At 42.9% G+C, this 18,494-nt stretch overlaps 1 protein-coding gene across 3 annotated transcripts in view; it reads right to left on the bottom strand.

The window, feature by feature from the left end:
• The window catches only part of Adcy8 (adenylate cyclase 8), a 225,732-nt gene extending 211,739 nt beyond the window's left edge, over window positions 1-13,993 (bottom strand). The window contains exon 1 of one of the 3 annotated variants that reach the window (XM_063231066.1): window positions 11,085-13,993. In XM_063231066.1, coding sequence (XP_063087136.1) covers window positions 11,085-12,041 — 957 coding nt within the window. In that variant the 5' untranslated portion in view covers window positions 12,042-13,993. The remainder of the gene's footprint in view (window positions 1-11,084) is intronic. The other 2 variants (XM_003467348.5, XM_013149932.3) reach the window with 2 other exon arrangements.
• Window positions 13,994-18,494: the final 4,501 nt, after the last annotated feature.

Genomic DNA, 18,494 nt, shown 5'->3' with positions numbered 1-18,494 from the left:
AGCTACAGTATTTTGTTAGGGCATCCCAAGTGGCCTAAGATAAATGTAAAAGGAAGTAGACTCCAAAGGATGAGAACACAAATCCACCTAATGGAGTCAGAGAGACTCATTATAGAGAAGGTAGTCTGAGTTCAACTTCAAAGCCTTCCTTCACAAGTCGTGATCCTCATAGTAGGAAAGGCTCTCATTAGCCACCATTGGCCACCATTAACAGGCCAGAATTTTGAGTTTCTCCTAAATTTAAGACCTTCAAGTGACCTCTACTCATGTTACAATTGAGCAACCATTGATCTGAAGGATCCATGATTCAGGGAGTTGATAATTAGGAAAGAGCCACTGAAGGCAAAAGAATCAAAAGAAATTGGTGACAATTTTGAAACTTGTATTATAATAGCAAGTAGAATATATTGTATGATTTCTGTTTACCAGAGCCAGATGTAAACATTCCTTCAAAAAACTCCATCTCTTCAACAAACTCTTCAACCATCTTTTCAACAAACTCCAAGGCTACCATTATCATTTTAATTTTATAGTTGAAGAAAAATGAGGTGCATAAAGTTGAGGTTTTGTAAGACCTATAAGTGACCGATCGGTCTTCGACAGTTTGGATCTGCATTCTGTGGTGTGATCTCTCTGCTCTGGTGTTTCCTGGTGGGATGGGCTGGCCTGGCACACAGAACTCCTCATCACACCTACTCTCCCACTGACACAGTCTGATTGAAAAACTGTGTGTCTCTGTCAAATTCTGTAACAGATGCCTGCCCCTCCTTCCCTTAAACACCTCACCTGAGCTGAGATTCTCCGAGACAAAGAAATATGATTCTCTACTTCCACACGTGCTCTCACATTCTTAGTTCAGCACCTGTCTTAGTGGAAGACTACAAAGAAGCTTACTGAAACTGGTGACACCAAAGTAAACTTTGCCAGACAAAGACAAGGAAGAAGGACCATTTAAGAAAACACTTGCAGGCAGAAACCACCTGTGATGAGGTTCAGGGGCAGAACTTGACAAGTTGAGTGATGTGGGGAGAATGGCAGCACTGAGGAGGAGCTCACATTTGAAAAATTGTGGGCAGGGAACTTGTGCTAGAATGGGAAAGCAGGATGGAGCCACAAAGGAACAGGAAGCTGAGCCATCAGAGTTTCACACCAATGTTGAATGTAAGGGAGTTGATTTTTGACTCCTGTAAGGCACTGTGGTGGTGTCCAGCAGGTCACTAGAGAGCTGGTCCTCATGCTTAGCAGAGAAGACTGGATTTGAGATAATAGAGCTAGGAGTGAGCTATGCACAGAAGCATGGTTATGCACCAATACAGGTATGTAGCTGGCCAGGGAAATACATGGCATGAGATAATAAGTTGTCATATGGGATGGAAACTTACGGATTCCCAACACTAAAGAGTGAACTGAAGGGCAAATCTTGAAGACACCGGAGAAAGAAGAGTATAGTAAAACCTTGGATTGTGAGTAATTTGCTCTACAAATGTTTAATAAGATAACATGTCTATTAGACATGGTTAACATGTCTAATAAATTTTAACCCTATAAATGAGTGATGTTTTGAAATATGACATCACATGATGCCATATATTACACGATGCCAAATATTATATGATGCCAAATATTATACATGATGCCAAATATTATATGATTACAACTGAACCAATGATTCTCTGTGTCTCCCTGTCTCCATCTCTCTCTCTGTCTCTGTCTCTCCCCCTCTCACTTTCAGTCTCTCTGTCTCTTCCTGTCTCTGTCTCTGTGTATCTGTCTGTCTCTCCCTCTCTCTGCAGGATTATGGGTGATCATTTCCCAAAGAAAGAGGTTATAGAGGAGATTTTGTCTACAGAGGAGGAGAAAAATTTGGGAAACAGTGCAACATTTTGTAGAAAAGCATGACCCAAGTAAGGCTATAGAAGTGTTAGTGATGTGAATCTGTTTAACGACAATGCAGTGCTACTTTTTATTGTGAAATCTTCAAAAGGAACCAAAAGCAAGTGTCATTGGTTAGGTTCCTTGTTAAAGGTGTACAAAAAGAAAAACATCCCCCTGATCCAACAGATAGCAGTGATTCCATTAGTGATAGTGATAGTGAAAATTGTTCTGCACAATAAACTTCCTCTTTTGTCTCCTTCACACCATCCATGAAGGTTTTCAAAGATAAGTGTAGGCTAACTTGTTTGTTTACTTTACATTTTCTTTATCATTTTGTATACTTTTATATGAATATTTTTGGGTCATGGAATGAATCATCTGAGTTTTCATTGTTTCTTATAGAGAAATTTGTTTGATATAGGTATTTTGAGTCACAATCACGTTTCCAGAATGAATTATGCTCACAAACCAAGATATTCCTGTATGTGTAACCAGCATGTGCCTGTTGCAGAGACTCAGTGGTAACTGTGGAGGTGTCCTTGACATTGTGAAGCTCACAGTCTAACTGGCAAAAAGACAGGGAAGCCAAGAGCAGCACAACAAAAGTCAGGAGAAATGGGCTGGTAGTGGGTAATGCAGTTAGATGAGACTGCTGGGAGATTCTTCGGATAGATCTAGATCTAGATCTATCTATCTATCTATCTATCTATCTATCTATCTATCTATCTATCTATCTATCCCTTTAAGCATGAGGAAATTTTTGGGCTGAAGTCATAGAAAAAATAGGATGAGAATTTGTGGTTTCTATATATTTAAGGAAATGGACTTATACAGTTTCAAAAATCTCTCTCAAATGTCCATTGGCACCATTCCCCTTTGGCTGAGATAGCTTGGCTTGGGCAGGCCCCAAGAGCTGCATATGGTATCATTATTCACTTGGTAGGAGACAAGAGCAGTATCTCTGCCTCATGTACAGGAAATGAGAGACTCTGTTTCGTGAGCATTGAATGTCTAAAGTCATGAACACACTCTCAAGTAGGGTGCCCACAACCAGTCACTGTGATGTGTTGCCCAAGGAACACAGGCGCTTTTGACCTTTCACTGAGAAGCTTGCTGTCATTGATTTTGTTTCTTGAAATAATGGACAGTAGAACAATGAAGCAAATGGTTAATACTCACTGAACTAAAAGCAGAGGACTTTCTCATAACTATTTTTGAACTTTTAAATTAACTTCTGGGTTCTAACACCTTAAGTCAGGCTTGAATGTGCTTGTAGCAGGGTACAGATAGAGTACAACCTAGTCCAGTTAGAGTACAACCTAGACTGTACAGGTAGGCTTTAAGCTGCAGAAGACAGCAATCTAGGCAACTGTCTAGTTTTTATGTTCAGCAAAGTCAACCTGCCTTGTTCAAACAGATAAGCACTCTTTGTAAGGAGCATCAAGAATGAGTGGAAGGAGAGGTTATTTTCTGCCCACAAGTGCAGCTACATGCATCTGAAAGTTGAACATTCAAAAAATGTGATGTGAACCTAAGTGATTTTGAGCCTCCATCAAGCAATGAGTTGAGCCAAGACAGTGGAATTCAGAGCTATACTAATGAAAATCAAAGAGGGAAGAGAGTAAGACCATACCTGAGTTAGTACTTGAACCCAATTTTGTGTGACTAATCTACTTAATATTTTCAGAAATGGACAAATACCATGAATAATTCAGGTCTATAACTTCTTCTTTTACTTAAATGATTTGGATAATTACTTGAATTTTTCTTTGCATTATCTAATAACTTCTTTAGCATTTGTATAGGAAGGCTGCACTAAACATATCACATCATGGGATAAATTTTGGTGTACTTCTGCCTGTGCTGAGAAAGAAAAATAATTTGCCTCCTCTCACAGGTTTCTCACCCTCTGTTAATGATGGCTGTGGGTGAGAGAGAGATCAGGGAGAAAGTGTTGGTCATGGATGTGTCAAAGTCATTCACTTAAAAGTGTAGTATTCAGAACTATCCATGGGACACAAAGGGGCACACAACCTGTAGACACATGAGAACACTGTGATACTGCTGGGATAGAGAGGACATATTCTGTAGCAGTACACCAAGGGCAGAAATTTGAGCCTGGCAGGAGGATGTGTTGTCTGGAGCACCAGGGCAGCTCCTCCCTGTAGTCAGGGTCACTATGAACACAGTAACTGGGAGCTTCTAGAACTGCATATCAGCCTGATTTTGCCCAGAATGAGGCAGACACTCCTTTGTACCCTGTTTGCAGACCACTAGTCTTGGATGCATTCAATTTGTGGCAAGGTGATGTTTAAATAACTGGCCTCTGAACCCTTCCCTGTGGCCTTTTACAGGCTCTTCACCAGGGAAGAAAATCCATGCTCTTCTATTATTTTTTCCTAGAGTCTAACCTTTCTTTTCACGTAACTCCTAAGAAATTTGCTGCAGCTTTGATAGAAAGCACCAATAACTAATGGATATGCAAGGTTTTATCTTTGTTAAAATGTGTGATCTAGCTTAATAAAATTTAAATTACAGAACTCCACTTGGAGTCTAATACACAAATACCAAAGAAACAACATATATTTTAAACTCAATTTGTTTGTTCAGAAGGTGGTTAGTGGAGGAATCTGATAGGAAAGTGACTTTCATTCTGATCAGGGTGTCTCATGGACTGCTCGGCATCTCCGTGGCTAATTAATCTACTTTGTGTTCTTCCTCCACCACACGGGGCTGACAACAAAAATATTGCTGTGAGGAAAGCTGGCTTCAGAAGTGCTGTTTAAATGACCTGGCTTTTTAAAATAGTCCTTCACAAACAAAACTCACATGGTGAAATTTGAGTGTGTAAATCCAATTACATTTCCAGGGTGGATTATACTGGCTTCCTCTGCTTTGTAGTGGCTGGTGAATGTAGCATTCCTGTATTGCAATGAGAAGAAAGTGCTGCAGAAGATTCATACATAACCTGTTCTCTGGCTAGGTGAGGCTCAAATCTATATGTCACAAACATTTTCCAACCTTTAATGCTACTGACAACTTTTAGTTTCTGCTACTCTAGTTTGAGGCCAAAAAAAGAACCCAAAGCTTGCTACACAATCAGTCTGTCAAGTGAAGTGATCCATTGCTCAACTGCATATTTTGGGCCTGCTGGTCTCACAGAAAAATCAATATTGTGCCCATTTGGTGGTGAAAGGAAAGATTTGAGATGAATATTGCAAGTGTCTCTCATGTTCTGGAAATAACCAAATGTAGGATCAACTCCACAGACACACTGGTGAAATGAATAAATTAGATCCTAAGAAATATTTAGACAACAGTGAAATGTCATATCAGATGATCATAGAAGTATTCTTTGATTATATGCTGCTAGCAGCACTGAATTTGGGGTAAACTGTTTTTTTTCTCTTTTTTTCATCTTTCCCTTTAATGCTTAGTTTCCCTCATTTTTGATGAGCTCTTAAAATGCCATCAATCATCAAAGTGTAAATACGACTAATGTATTTGTCCTACATAGCAGGACATTACAGCAGCTGCTCCAGAGACAGAGGCCTCCTCGGTCCTCCCAGTTATAATCTAATTATACTCTGGCCCACTGACACAAGTCAGGTGACATTACTGTATATGAAGAAAGCAAATTTAAAATTCAATCTGGTAAAGCACATGTCACACAATCAGTTTACAGCTATCTCGAAATACACAAACACTAAACCTATTGGCTACTCCAGGGTAAGTTGTTTACAGGCCAAAGTTGAAGGGATTTAATTGGTCTTTTCAACAGCCATTAAATATAGCCTTTACACAGCCCACTCTGTACTGTCACAGATATATAGAGGGAAAAAGAATTGAAGAAAGAGTGAGAAATAAGAAAGAATGAAAAAGACAGCCCTTAGTATTTTTCACAAGGAGGAGAGAATAATAACTCCATTTCCTAGCATTCAATAGAATCCCTTGGGAAAGTCGACACTCAAATATGTTTTTGAAAGGCATTTTTCCCAGACATGCTAGGATTTTGCAATTATCTTTTAAGCCTATATGAATTTGCCAAAGGAATATACAGAAATAGGGCACTGAGGGGTTTAAGAAGCACCATGACAAATGAGGTGTATTAAACAGAGCCCCGTTATAAGAATACTCATGTATTCTGGGATGTTTACCTTGATACTGACTAAATTGGAGTGATTTTTTTATATCCCACTTATTGTACATTAATTAGCCACAATATTTCTTTTATTTCATTTAACTGTAAAGAGCCTTAGACTTAGACAAAAATATATATCATACCCTTATGTTCAACTTTTATAAATTGGGAGAGAGATATGGATAATTCCATAGTATCAGTTTATCTTTAATGAGATATCAATCCATCATTTAAGAGAACTGAAATCCATATGAAAGTCAAGCATGAAAGCTGCTTCTCTTCAAGCTTCTATCAAAAAAATCCATTTTCTCTAAAGGACTGTTTAAGGGCCAAGTGGTAGGCTAAATGCTCCTGGTTATTAAAGCAAGTTTAAGGATTGATACTTAATTAGCATTTTTTGGCTCCAGGATCTGTTGTTCAATTTGATGTGTGAAATATTGCATAGGAAATTCGAGTCTGACAGCATGACCTTGAGCACTAACTATCCTGGATTTGCATACCTGGCTGTCTTTGCTTATAGAATTATCTTGAAGAAACCACCTCCACTCTGACACTCCTGCTTATCTAACTCACCAAGAGGAGCAGAAGACTAATTAGCTACTAGCTATAACATTTTAGAATACCCAAGAGGGAAGAAGCACAATGCAGCAATCTCTCTGGTTAAATATTGCTGCCCCTCAGTTTTCCAATAACTAAGTGCTTTTCACCATATCATCGCTAATGAGCTGAAGAATGAAAATGAATTTCAAATGCTAGGTAGTGCATATTATTGTCACAAGCAATTAAAATAGAGTAAAATGCTAATTATGGCTACAGTGCTTAGAACATATCTACCCTGTGAAAGAACCTAGCCAATACAACCTTATCGTTAATGTTTTATTTATGCATATAACAAACCTCATAATGAATTTTCTGGTGAGAAATTGAGCTGCCGGGATGAACAATCAGTGAAAGATACGGGAAGAGGTTAGGGTCTCACAGACAGACTCTGGACGGGGCATTCCTATCATTGGTTCAAACCACATATGTGAAGTTGATTGAAGTTGAACTGGGTGGAGCCCTAAAAAGAGGTGATTACAGTTCTATGCTGCCTATAGCTGAGATTTGTCGGGGTGAACTAAAAGGAGCCTTTCAAACTTCTGAAGGTCACTGAGTTTTCCAGTGTCACTCAACCCAGAAAACGTGTGGGTGATTGTATCTTCCCTGGACACTAATCTCTTTGTGTGGGTGGGAACTCAGTGATTTTAGCCTAATTGTTAACTGGAGGGGGCGGGCATCCACCATCCCTTTGCTGACGAGGAAGTTCCTAAGTGTTCCTTTCAGGCTCCATCTTCTGCCCTTTGTGGGGAACAGCATGTGATCCAAAATTAACAAGGATCTTTATCTTCTGCTTGGGGCTCTGCAGATAGATGCAGCATGGTTATTATCCTGTCAAGCCGCAAATGTGACTTCCTTCAGGAAAGAAAGGGGAGAAACAGAGCCTCATAGTTTGAACTAATGGAGGCAATCATTAGCTTGTTTGACACTTTAGAAAAGGACATTTTCAGTGCAATGAAACAGCTGCCCAGGTGTGTTGATTTTTGCTCTTATTTTAGTTCCCTGATTCCTGAAAATGCTAGGTTAAACCTGAATCATTCCCATAAGGGAATTAATATATATGAAGAGAAAGGTGATATTCTAGTGCTTTTAGCCTTCAATTGACAAATTTGCATACAGCTGAGCAAGATGATGTGTTTGTTACAAAGAATCTATGTTCATAATTTCTCTTTGGCTTTTTCATTAAGTGTTCATGCACTCTACAAGGTACTAAGCTTTTAAGCAGTGAGGCAGGTACTCATCAAGGGATAACTCCTTACAGGCTGCTGGCTAGAGAATGACCTTGGAGCCAGAATGTGACTTCTGCCCTCATTACTTGCTAGAGATTTGAACTTCAGGATGACCCTTTAAAATTTGTAAGAATCGGTGACTGCCTTGAAAGGAGCATGAAGAATTGTACCATCTATTTTTCACCATTGAATGATATAAAAGCACTTAATTCCCTGTAAAATATTGTGCAAATGTGATTCACTGTGCTTTGGTTTATCTGAAAGATGTTTATAGGTGAGTCTGCTTTATACATAAATAATTAAATTGTGTGGTTATGCATGTGTGTATGTGTGCAAAGAAAGCTTTCACTAACACAACACAAGGTAGTAGCATATCTTATAATACTGCCCACATAACGGCCAGTCTTACTCATTTTATGACTTAGCAAAGTGCCTACCACATGCTTGGTCTTTTGCTGGCTGCTGAAGATAAAGATGGCAGACAATAATTTTGCCCTTATGATGTTGACCTTCCTGTGAGTTTGTGAGACTAGCAGAAGAAATATAGCAAACACAAACACACAAGGTAGTTCCAGGTAGTACATGTGCTCTGGGGAGACCAAAACAGGTCGGGCACTTGAATGAGTAGTGTTTTAGAGTCTGAAAGAGTGAGAATGTACCAGTCACATAAACGCCTGGGAAAAGCTACTCCAAGCAGCAATTGTGAAGACACATGAGTAGGAACACTTGAAAAACAGAAAAATTGGCAGAGTGATTGGAGTCTGAGGAGGTTCAGAGAGCAAAATACAATAGGTAAAAGGAAGAGGAACCAGTTCAGGGGATGGAGCAGGCTGTGGTAAGGGGTTAGACATCCCCCTAACTATTGGAGGTCATTAGATAGTTTAAGCATATTTTATATACTACTACACATGAAAAGAATAAGCAATATCTCTTCAAAAATCACAGATTTCTTTAAAGAAATTAATTCTGCAACATCCAAAAAAGATGCTTAAACCCTTAGGGGGCGCCAAAGGAAAATGTTTAAAGGAATTTTCAGCACCTCAAGTGAGAGGAGAGCGCTCTGATTGTTCCTATAGTCTGGTAAAAGGTGATCAACCCAGACAGCCTGCATTTACAACCAGTCCCAAAGAGATCGTTGAATTAGTTTGGTTTACGTGCACCAGAACCTTGGTTTTGACAGTGGGGATTGTTTATGACAGGGTGAGAGTGGGAAGACTTTGGGGGTTATTTTTAAACTCCCATCTGGTAGTATTTGACTAGCGTATAAAACAAATATGGAATCAAAATTTACTTTCTGGATTGATTTGGCAAGAAAAAATATCTCTATACTTAGAAAATATTCATAATTTGACACTTAGGATGTGTTATTCTAAATACTACTGCCAGCTTAGTTGATGAAGTCTCTTAGTAACATCTACCAGGAAAGACTAAATGAAATTTTCTTCATGTAGTCATGTAGCTATAGTATGTTGTGAAAACAACTCATACTGAGTTAGATTTTAAATAAGAAGAGAGAAGAAAGAAGAAAATGAGATGGGGGAAGGGAAAGAGATATAAAAGAAGGAAAAATAATGCTATCTTCTAAATATATAATAAAGAAGATGCAAAAAGAATGAAAGAAGGCTGGGGTGTAGTTGAGTGGGAAAGTGCTTGGCTAGCATTTGTGGTATCCTGGGTTCTATCCCCAGCACCTCTACTGGCAAAAATACGTATGGAAGAAAATAGATTATTTCCATGTTCTGGTAGTTCAGATTTGTGCTTATACAGAAGTGAAAAATAGTTAATACACTGTACAGTTTTACAAAATCCCAAAGAAACATCTTCCCCAATTGAAAGCTTATTATAACAAGATTTTTGACGGTTTTGAAAAAACATGTTCTTATCTTTAATAAGGCAAAGTGTGTCTGCTCAGCCCTTATGGAGGCTCTTATCTCCCTGTTTCATACCTGAGGATGACAGCCATGTACTGTGCATACTCTTTGCTTTACTCAGAGATACTTTGTAAAGCAGTATAAAAGCAGCTGATCAAATAAATGACCTGGGCAAGGGAGTATAGAAGCATTAGAAAAGAGATAGCACATCAAATCCAGAGGAGTCCAGACTTTGGTGATAGGTACAGCAGTATCATGGTGCAGATCTAAATATCATCGGTAATTTTCAGCAGTGTTGCATCTGTTTATCTTAAAGACCATGCATCCATGCTGGACTAGATCTAAGGTGGAGGAGTTTGAAACTTCTAACACAGTAGAAGTGACCAAGAGGCTAAGGTCAGAGAAGGTACATGCCCAGTGGCCGCCTGCCCAAGCACCTCACAAGAGCCTTCTGTCTGAGCACAATTCAGTTGACATGATTCTGTCCTTCTTCCAGAAGTACCTCAATTTACTGCTGTGCTACCTCCTAGACATTTTGTAAAGAAAGTTCTAGATTGTTAATTATCAATTGGTTTTAGTGAATTTAAGCAATAGACTTTGTCTTCTTTCTCATCCACGGATAATGTAAACTTTGCTCACACGAACACATCCATTTAATAAGAAAGGATAAAACTCTACCTAAATATTTCAGATTACAGCCACAAAGTGCTCCTTTCCAATTTTGAAAGCTTTCATTATTCTCAACAACCAGCTATCTTTCTAATCCCAAGTTTTCTTTATTCAAAGAACTTGGGTTGGCTCATCTAAGAGAAGATATTACCATCAGTCCACAAAGCAATAAAAAACTCCCAAATAAACTTGTATTATAGGACAGTTTGAGAGACTAATGACAGAACATTTGTAGGTAACCCCACTCTGCTAATTGGCTGCTTCTAAAACTGAGAATTTGTGGCACGAAGATACATCAGTAGTCAGCTCTGAACCCCAGAATCCCTTAGGACACGGTGCTATAACTCTTCTAGTTAATCTGGGAATGAATGGGTCATTATAAATCTGAGCATCTCTTCCCTTTCGATCTTTTCCTGAGACTTCAGACTGTGTGTTGCAGAAGGAAGGCTTTCTTAGCCAATGTCAGAATTGCTCACAGAATCGGATTGGAAGGTCAGAGTTGGTAGAAAGTTTTAGAGGTCATTTAGCTCTACTTGCTTTTAGAAGAGAGGCACCAGGCCACAAACATACTTCTTAGGTGTGACAGGTAGCAGCACGCTGGGGAGGGGCTCACCCAGGGCCACCCAACCCTACCTGTCTGGAAGTGAACTGTAAATAAGCCTGTGGGAGTCCAGGGGGGAAAGCAAGGCAGCGAGGGGTTACCTGGTTGATGGAAATTACTGCCAGCCGGGGGATGACCACTTGAAGGACCACCTGCAGCAGTGAAGTGCCCAGGCCGGCCAGGATGGCCCAGGTCAGTGGCAGTGGGAGCATGCTGTAGGTGGCAAAGAGCGTGAAGAGCACGTAGCCGATGCCATCGCCCAGAAGCCCGTAGCCGAGGCCTGCTGCCAGGATCTGGGTGGTCATGGCCACCCAGGTGACCAGGCCACTGTACTGCAGGTATGTGTGAGAGGTGGTGTCCTTCCTGACCACCACCAGGGCGCAGATTACCACCTCAATGCCAGTGAAGAAGCCCAGAAGGATGCCTTTGAGCGGGTCCATGGGGGCCGAGGCCAAACTCAAGTGGAGGACCAAGAGAGTGAGTTTCGTCAGCACATCCAAGACATTCATCACTACCTCGGATTTGCGCCTCTGGCCCAGGAAATAGCGCTGATAGAGATGTTCCAGATCCCTAGATTTAAAGGAGTTGCGCAGGGTGGGGAAAATGACCCCTCGGTAGCTGTAGCCCCCATTGAGAAAGAAATCCGAGTTGCTCGGGGCACAGTCGAGGTGTAGGAAGCCCAGGTCGCCCCCACCTCCGCTGCCACTCGCGCTGCCGCTACCGCTGCGTTCCGGGAAGACTTTGGTGCCGCCGGTGCTGTGCGCTCGCTCTCCGGGGCCCAGAGAATAGAGCGGCAGCTCTGAGTCGCCCGACAGCTGCGGCGCGTGGTGGTTGGGACCGCCGCCCGCGGGGTTCGAGGCTTTGCGGGAGCCCCCGCTCCCGCCGCCGCCACCCCGGTGCCCGTGAATGAAGCGTTGCTCGGTGATGTGCCGCACCGCCGTCTGCCACAGCAGTCGCTGCGGCCGGGAGCCGCTCCCTCCGTCGCCGGCCGGGGGCGTGGGGTGGATGGTGTAGAGTTCCTCGCTGCCGCTAAGGCAACGTACATCCGAGAGCTCCATGGCCGCGGGGAAGGAGGTGCAGAGCACGGGGCTGGAACCCCCAGAGGCAGCCTGGTAGGAGCTTGACCGCGATCCCCCAGTCTTAGGCTACCAAGAGGCAGGAGACCTGGGCAAAAGACCCGGAGGTCAGGTCATAGTGCGCTCTAGGGCAAAGGACTCCTGGAAGATCGCAGCGGATCCCTGCGTCCTTGGGAGCTGCCCTCCCGCCACCCGCGCAGCTTGGGTACGCAGCAGTGGCAGTGGCTATTTGTCCGCAGAAGCCGCGGCTCTCTGCGCCTCACGGCCCCTTTCTGAGACTCAGTCTCCTTGGCTGGTTCTAGGCTCAGCGTCTAGGCGCAGCCTGTGCTCTCCAACAGGCATCAGGACAAATGGGCACTTTTCTTCTGCGGGTCCTGGCTGCAGCGCTGGGCTCCAGACCCCCAGGGCTCGGCGGCTGTTGTGGGGCTGGTTGGGGGTGGCCGGCGGCGGCGCTGGGTGCGAAGTTAGCAGCTGTGACTGGTGTCATCGCCCTATGGAGAACTCCATTGCGCCGGATGGGGAGCCGGGGCGGAGCTGGGGGCGGGTCAGAGAGGAGGAAGCTTGAGGTGGCTGGGCGCCCCGCGGGAGGGTTGGAGAGGTGGTAGCCAAAGCGCTAGCAAGTCATCAAACAGTTAATTTGGAAGAAGAGGTGTGCTGAAGCTCCCTCCTCGGGTCCTTTTCTGCTGTCGCCAATTCCAGAGCGAGGACTGACTGCGCGGCGCTGGCGTTGGCCAGAAGCATCCCTGACGGAAGAAGGGGGAGGGGCGCTAGCTCCAGGGTCCCAGCCTCTGCTGGAAGAGGCCAGCGCTTCCAGCTGTGCATCCAGGAGATCACAACTCACAGTTCCCATCCCCTTCACGTTGTTCTTTGGAGATCATTGGGCCTGGAGCTAGGAGTAGGAGACGGGAAAGACAAAGTGTAAGTGGGGGGCTCCGATGCCAAGCACTCTGAGCACGAAGCCACTGGTGCAGATTCTTGAAGCTGAGAACCGACGCTTGGTAGGTGCAGCGGTCACGAAGAGTTGGGAGAAAAGAAAGGCCCCAGGCCGCGCCTAAGTCCACCAGACGCCTCTGGACCCAAGGAAGCGCGCCGTGTAATTCCTGCGCTCAGGAGCGCGCTGGGGGATCTGGAGACAGAGGAATTTGGAGACCTGTCAGAGCTGTGGACACCCGCGGAGACTTAAGGCAGCCTCCGCGCCAAGCCCCGCCTCCGGAACCGAGGATGAGGCGGTGGCGGTGACTGGGACCCAGCCCCAGAGCTGCCCAGGGTGCTCTAGGTCTTGGAGGAGGCAGCCGGACGTCCGGGGTGGCGCGGGCAGCAGGTGCCTCCGTCTTTCGCTCCGCGCCGCTCTCCAGCGCTCCAGCTGGTCGCGCCCGCGGGTTCCTGCGCTGTTCCTTTTTAGGCACTGGCTCTTGTCCTTGGCAGGTGCGGAGCCAGGACTTGCAGGCCGCTTTGATCACCGACTCTTAGACCTCAGAGGGCCGGAAAAAGAGTCCGTCAGGGCTTCTGGCAAAGCCAACTTTCTGGTTACTCTTGCCTCCCCCTCCCCCAGTCACGTTCAGAGAGGCAGCAGCTTCCTGCCGAATTCTTTACTCCACCGATCCGGAGAGGTAGAGGGTGCGGGACGTTAAAAGGGGGGCGCCCCTGCATGCCCGGCACACTGAATTTTCTTCCCGCTTGCAGTAGGGATGGAGGAAGAGGAGGTGGGGAACGGCATTTCCAGGGACCCGCCTGGAGCTCAGTTTCCCGCTCTCTCAGGCTCCTCCAAGCGGTCGCTCGCGGTGGACCAAGGCGCAGACTGAGGCGTTAGCCTCAACTCCAGGCCGAGAGAGGTCCCTGGGTGTTGAGTCCGCAGGGCGAAAGCTGTTGCCGCAGTACAGAGCCTGGCTGCAGGTGATGGAGTTGTAGTGGCCACCACCTCTGCCACCAAGACAGCGACTGCAGTCTTTGGAGCCCATTGGAGCCCCTGAACACAATCAGCTGACGGCCAATGACGTCAGGCCCCTGTGGTATCCCAAGAAAGCCCAAATGACCGCTTCACCTCACTGGCCTTCAGCACCCCCCGCCCCCACCCAGCGAGCTATTTGCTCACTCTAGGGAAGAGAAACTCTCCTTGCAGCTCTCTGTCCTGAGCAAGAATAGCTTTCCGGGCAGAAGCTCTCACCCCAGCCTCACATCCTATGACGAGGGTTATTTGTGGCGGCAGTGTCCCAGAAACAGAGGTTTAATTCTTTTCTTTTAAGTTATTTTCCACATACAGGTGCCACCTGTCTTGCCCAGATAATCACAGAACTAAGAGCAAAGACTCCTCTAACATCACCTGCCCTCTCATCTCTAGGCCTCAGATCTTTGGGATTTGATACGTATTTTGGAAAAAGGTTTTAAAAACAATTCCAGTCCATTAGGTTTGTATTCTATCATCTCTCAATAAAGAAAACAAAAATCCAACTATCAATTTTAAAAAAGAAAGAAGGCTGATTCTATTTTTAACTCAGCTCATTGGGCTTGTTAAGAATTAATCCCATGAAGCTAGATATAAAGGACAGAATACCTAAAAAATGTTTTGTGGTTTTGTAGGCCTTAATGAAAGTCATCACTTTAAAAGAAAATGCATCTCCCTTCCTGAATTCTGTGGACTCATCCCAGACTGGACAATGAGGTGGAAAGGTTTTTCCTGTAGGCCCAGAGGATGTGTGGGGGTAATTCTCTATCTCCTGGAATTTCTCAAAGTCACATTAGCAAAGCTGGCAGCAGAAGAGGACTCTCTCATTTCTCAATTCTTTCTCCTTGGGGAACCTGAGGATCAGCCTGAATAAATGAGCAGTCAGTGCAGATGGAGCTTTCCTACCAAAGTCTTTCTCTACTCTGGAACTATCCCAGGATGATTTATTCAGCGGCAAAAGGAAGCAGAACAAGCAGGGAAGGTTTGGACTCAATTAGATAAAATGATTCAGGCTGACGGATGAGTGCAGCAAGCTGCAGGGCAAAACTCTCAAGGATGTCATGAGTTCAGAGTTTGGGGCCAAGGCACCTGGGAACAGCAGCTCTCAGTTGCCTCTGAGCATTATTTTGCTGCAAGGGTGTTATCCTGTTAGATTAAGAAGGAGGACAAGAGAACGAACGAGATTTGAATATTACTTTGTTGTTGGGATGACGTGGTGCCATTTAGACCCCTGCAACATTCTGTTTTTGAGTGACAGGCTTGACTCAGCACAAATATTTTCCTTTCGAAATATACAAACTACTGAATGATTTCCTAGAATTTAAAGCAGAAGAAATCAACCCCCTGTGTCAATGTCAAGATGGAACTTTGACTATGCTGCCTTTCATTCCCTGCCTATTTATTAAAACTGACTTTCTATTTTAATTTGGGAACAATGTTTTGTCAACATGATTTCTTTTTGTACACAATTTCCTCCTCTTGGGTTGTCCTCTCTTTCTTCCCCCAAACATTATTCATCTCATCCTTCAAAGCCCAAGCAATGCTCTCTCTGCTTGAAGCCTTCCATGACATCTCAAGTGAAAACTAATGACTCACTTCAGTGTTCACAGCCATGTTCTGGGTATTTTAGTGTCGTCCCTTCTACAGGACTGCCCATGTCCCATTTGCTTATGTGTCTGTCATTCTCCCTGTGAAACAGTGAGCTCCTGGAGGGGCAGGAATGATTTTCCTGTGGCTCATATCCCTTGGCTTCTGACAACTGCAGTGGGGGTAATAATAATAAGGTGGCCAACAAACTTTCCAGCACCTATGAGATGCCAGACTCTCCTTTAGTTTCTTTTGTAAGCATCTTGTTAATTATTCTAGCATTTGTATGAATTAGGGCTTTCTGTGTTCTTATTATTCCTATTTTACTGACTAGGATACTGGATACTGAGCCTTCAGGTGGGCTATGTACCTTGCACATTATTGTCAGTATGTTGTAAAATGCTACCAATTAAATTTGAGTTTTACAAGTCTAGTTCCATATGCTTAGTACAAATGGTATAATAAACAATCAATGACTAATTTTAATAGGAGTGGTGGAAGTAAAAATGTCAAATGTATTTTGACTTTCCAAAAGCAAATTAAATGGAATCTTCACACACTTTCCAACTAAGAGAAATCTAGTGGGGTGAGATTGAATGCCAGGTGAATGTGGTATGATTCAGTCTTGAATGGATAGAGAATTTATTAATTTTGGCTCAGTTCAAAGCATAAATGGTGTTTTTATAATTCCTGAATAAACAGAATTTCACATGTTGCATTTTATCAGAATAATTCACTTAATGAACTTAATTTGGATATTTTTGGTATGGGAATCATTTTATTGCCTCAGTGGAAAATAACATTTTTTTTGTTTTGCGATGTTGCTGTATACATTGACCACATTTGTGTTACTATGTCTAAGTAAAGGAAATCAGTTTATTCCCAATGTACTTTTGAATCCTTAGGTTGGTTTGTAGTAATAAATTTAAGTTTTATGAGTCCTTTGCAAAATGCCTGTAGAAGCCCTGACTGTCACTGAAGACATAAAATATTCATGTGTAAAACAAAACATGGACTCAGTTCAGGAGGGGACCTGAAACCAGAGAGATCCCATTTCCAAAGGGAAGGAGGATGTTTGTGGCAAGGCAGGTTCTGTGGTCAGCAGCTGTCCAGGGAAAATGCCATGCCTTCTGTGCCCAGGATCAGAGCATCAGGAAAGTCAGGGACATTGCCTGCTTTGGAAGAACTTCAGGAAACATCCATCTCTTGCGTAAACAGGAATCATCATTAAGAAGGTCTATGGATGAAAAACTGCCATAAAGGAGCATAGATTTTAGTCATTTGTAGGAAAATGGATGGAACTTGAGACTATACAACTAAGTAAAATAAATCAAAGAAGGTTAAGTATCACATGGTTTCTCTCACATGAGAGACGCAAGATACAAATCACTTAAAGAGCAATGTGGAAGAAACATGGTAACGAACAGGAAAGTAAGCTCTTCAGAGATGGGAAGGAGATCTGGGAGGAGGAACAAGGGACCATGAAGAGAGTAAGACACAGTATGTATATGTACCAATTACCCACAGTTAGTGTAATTATTATGTATTGCAAACATAGTCAAATAAAAAGAAAATAAAAAATTTGCAGTCATATTTCATCCGGAATGTAGTAGAATGAAAAGAGAAAAAACTAAAATGTCTGTTTTATTCCTATATTTATCCTGCCTTGAAAAATATAGGAGATGAAATTTTGTAGACATTTTGTATTCTTTCAGGAACTAGTTCCTAGTAAAAGAGCATCTCATCAGTGAGAAAATTCTGAGACAAAGGCACAACCAAGAGAACCGTCAGGTAAGTCTGAAGCAGAGCCCTTCAAGGGAGACAGATTTACACAGTTTCTTTTCCTCAAGACATGATTCTCTTGTTTCTGGTTTAACTAGAGGATGCACTGAGTAACTGTGATATAACTAAAATTTTTGCTTTCTGAGGTTCTAAAATAACAAGAGCACACACATGTGGAAAATTATTTTGAAACTAGCTAAAAGAAAGAGTAATAAAAAGTAGGAAAGGGTTATCTGACTCATTTCAACAACCTCTTGTACAAAGCCCGAATCTGCTTTTTCAACTTGACTTGCTTAGGAAGTCTTGTGGCGAAATATGCAGACTCAGAGGGAAATAAAACAGATTCTCTTTTTAAAAACATATGCAATTGTTACTTGAAAACCATAAAAACATTGTGTCTGAAAATATCCTGCCCCTTATTCTTTTTGCTTTGGTTATGTTTGGGGTTTATGTAGAATATTTAAGTTAACTCTGTGTAGGTATATCATAATCTAAATGTACTTATATGTGTTGACACAGTTGCATATATGAGCATTATTTCATTGATTTAACTTTTTAAAATTCTTGTATTTCTTTTTTCTACTCAGCTGGTGAGACATTTAACTTACAACTTTCCTGGGTTTTTATCTGTGGTATTCTGATCTCAGGGCAATGACATATGTACTAGTCAGCTTCCCTGTTGCTGGACAAAACATTCAATACCCCAAACTTGATGGAGAGGCTTAATTTGACTCAGCTTTAGGGAATTGTTATGACTTGTGTCTAGATGTCCCCCTAAGTCAGCATGTGGTCATAAGTGGGACTTTTCAGAGGTGACTGGATATAGAGTGTGATGCTTGACTCAAGGGTATATGATTAGTAAATGAGTCCACTGATTGGTTTAACATAGTTCTGGGAATGGTTAGTAGGAAGGCCCTCTCTGTGTGTGACTGCTACTCACCCTAGGGACTGGTAGCCTGGATAGAATATAAGGGGCAGATAGAGAGTTGTTGTGGTTGCTTGTTGGTTACTATTTCACTGATTTGATGCCTTATGCCCACCAAGAACTGCTTCTCCTCTGTGATGTCCCTGTGATGTCCCTACCTTGGAGCCAGCCAACTATGAACTGAAACCTTTACAAACTG

Source organism: Cavia porcellus, unplaced genomic scaffold (assembly GCF_034190915.1).
Source record: "Cavia porcellus strain 051 isolate PalLab524CR breed Dunkin Hartley unplaced genomic scaffold, mCavPor4.1 scaffold_19, whole genome shotgun sequence".
NCBI lineage: Eukaryota > Metazoa > Chordata > Mammalia > Rodentia > Caviidae > Cavia > Cavia porcellus.
Note: the sequence above shows the minus strand (reverse complement) of the source record. Positions and strands in the feature narration are given on the sequence as shown.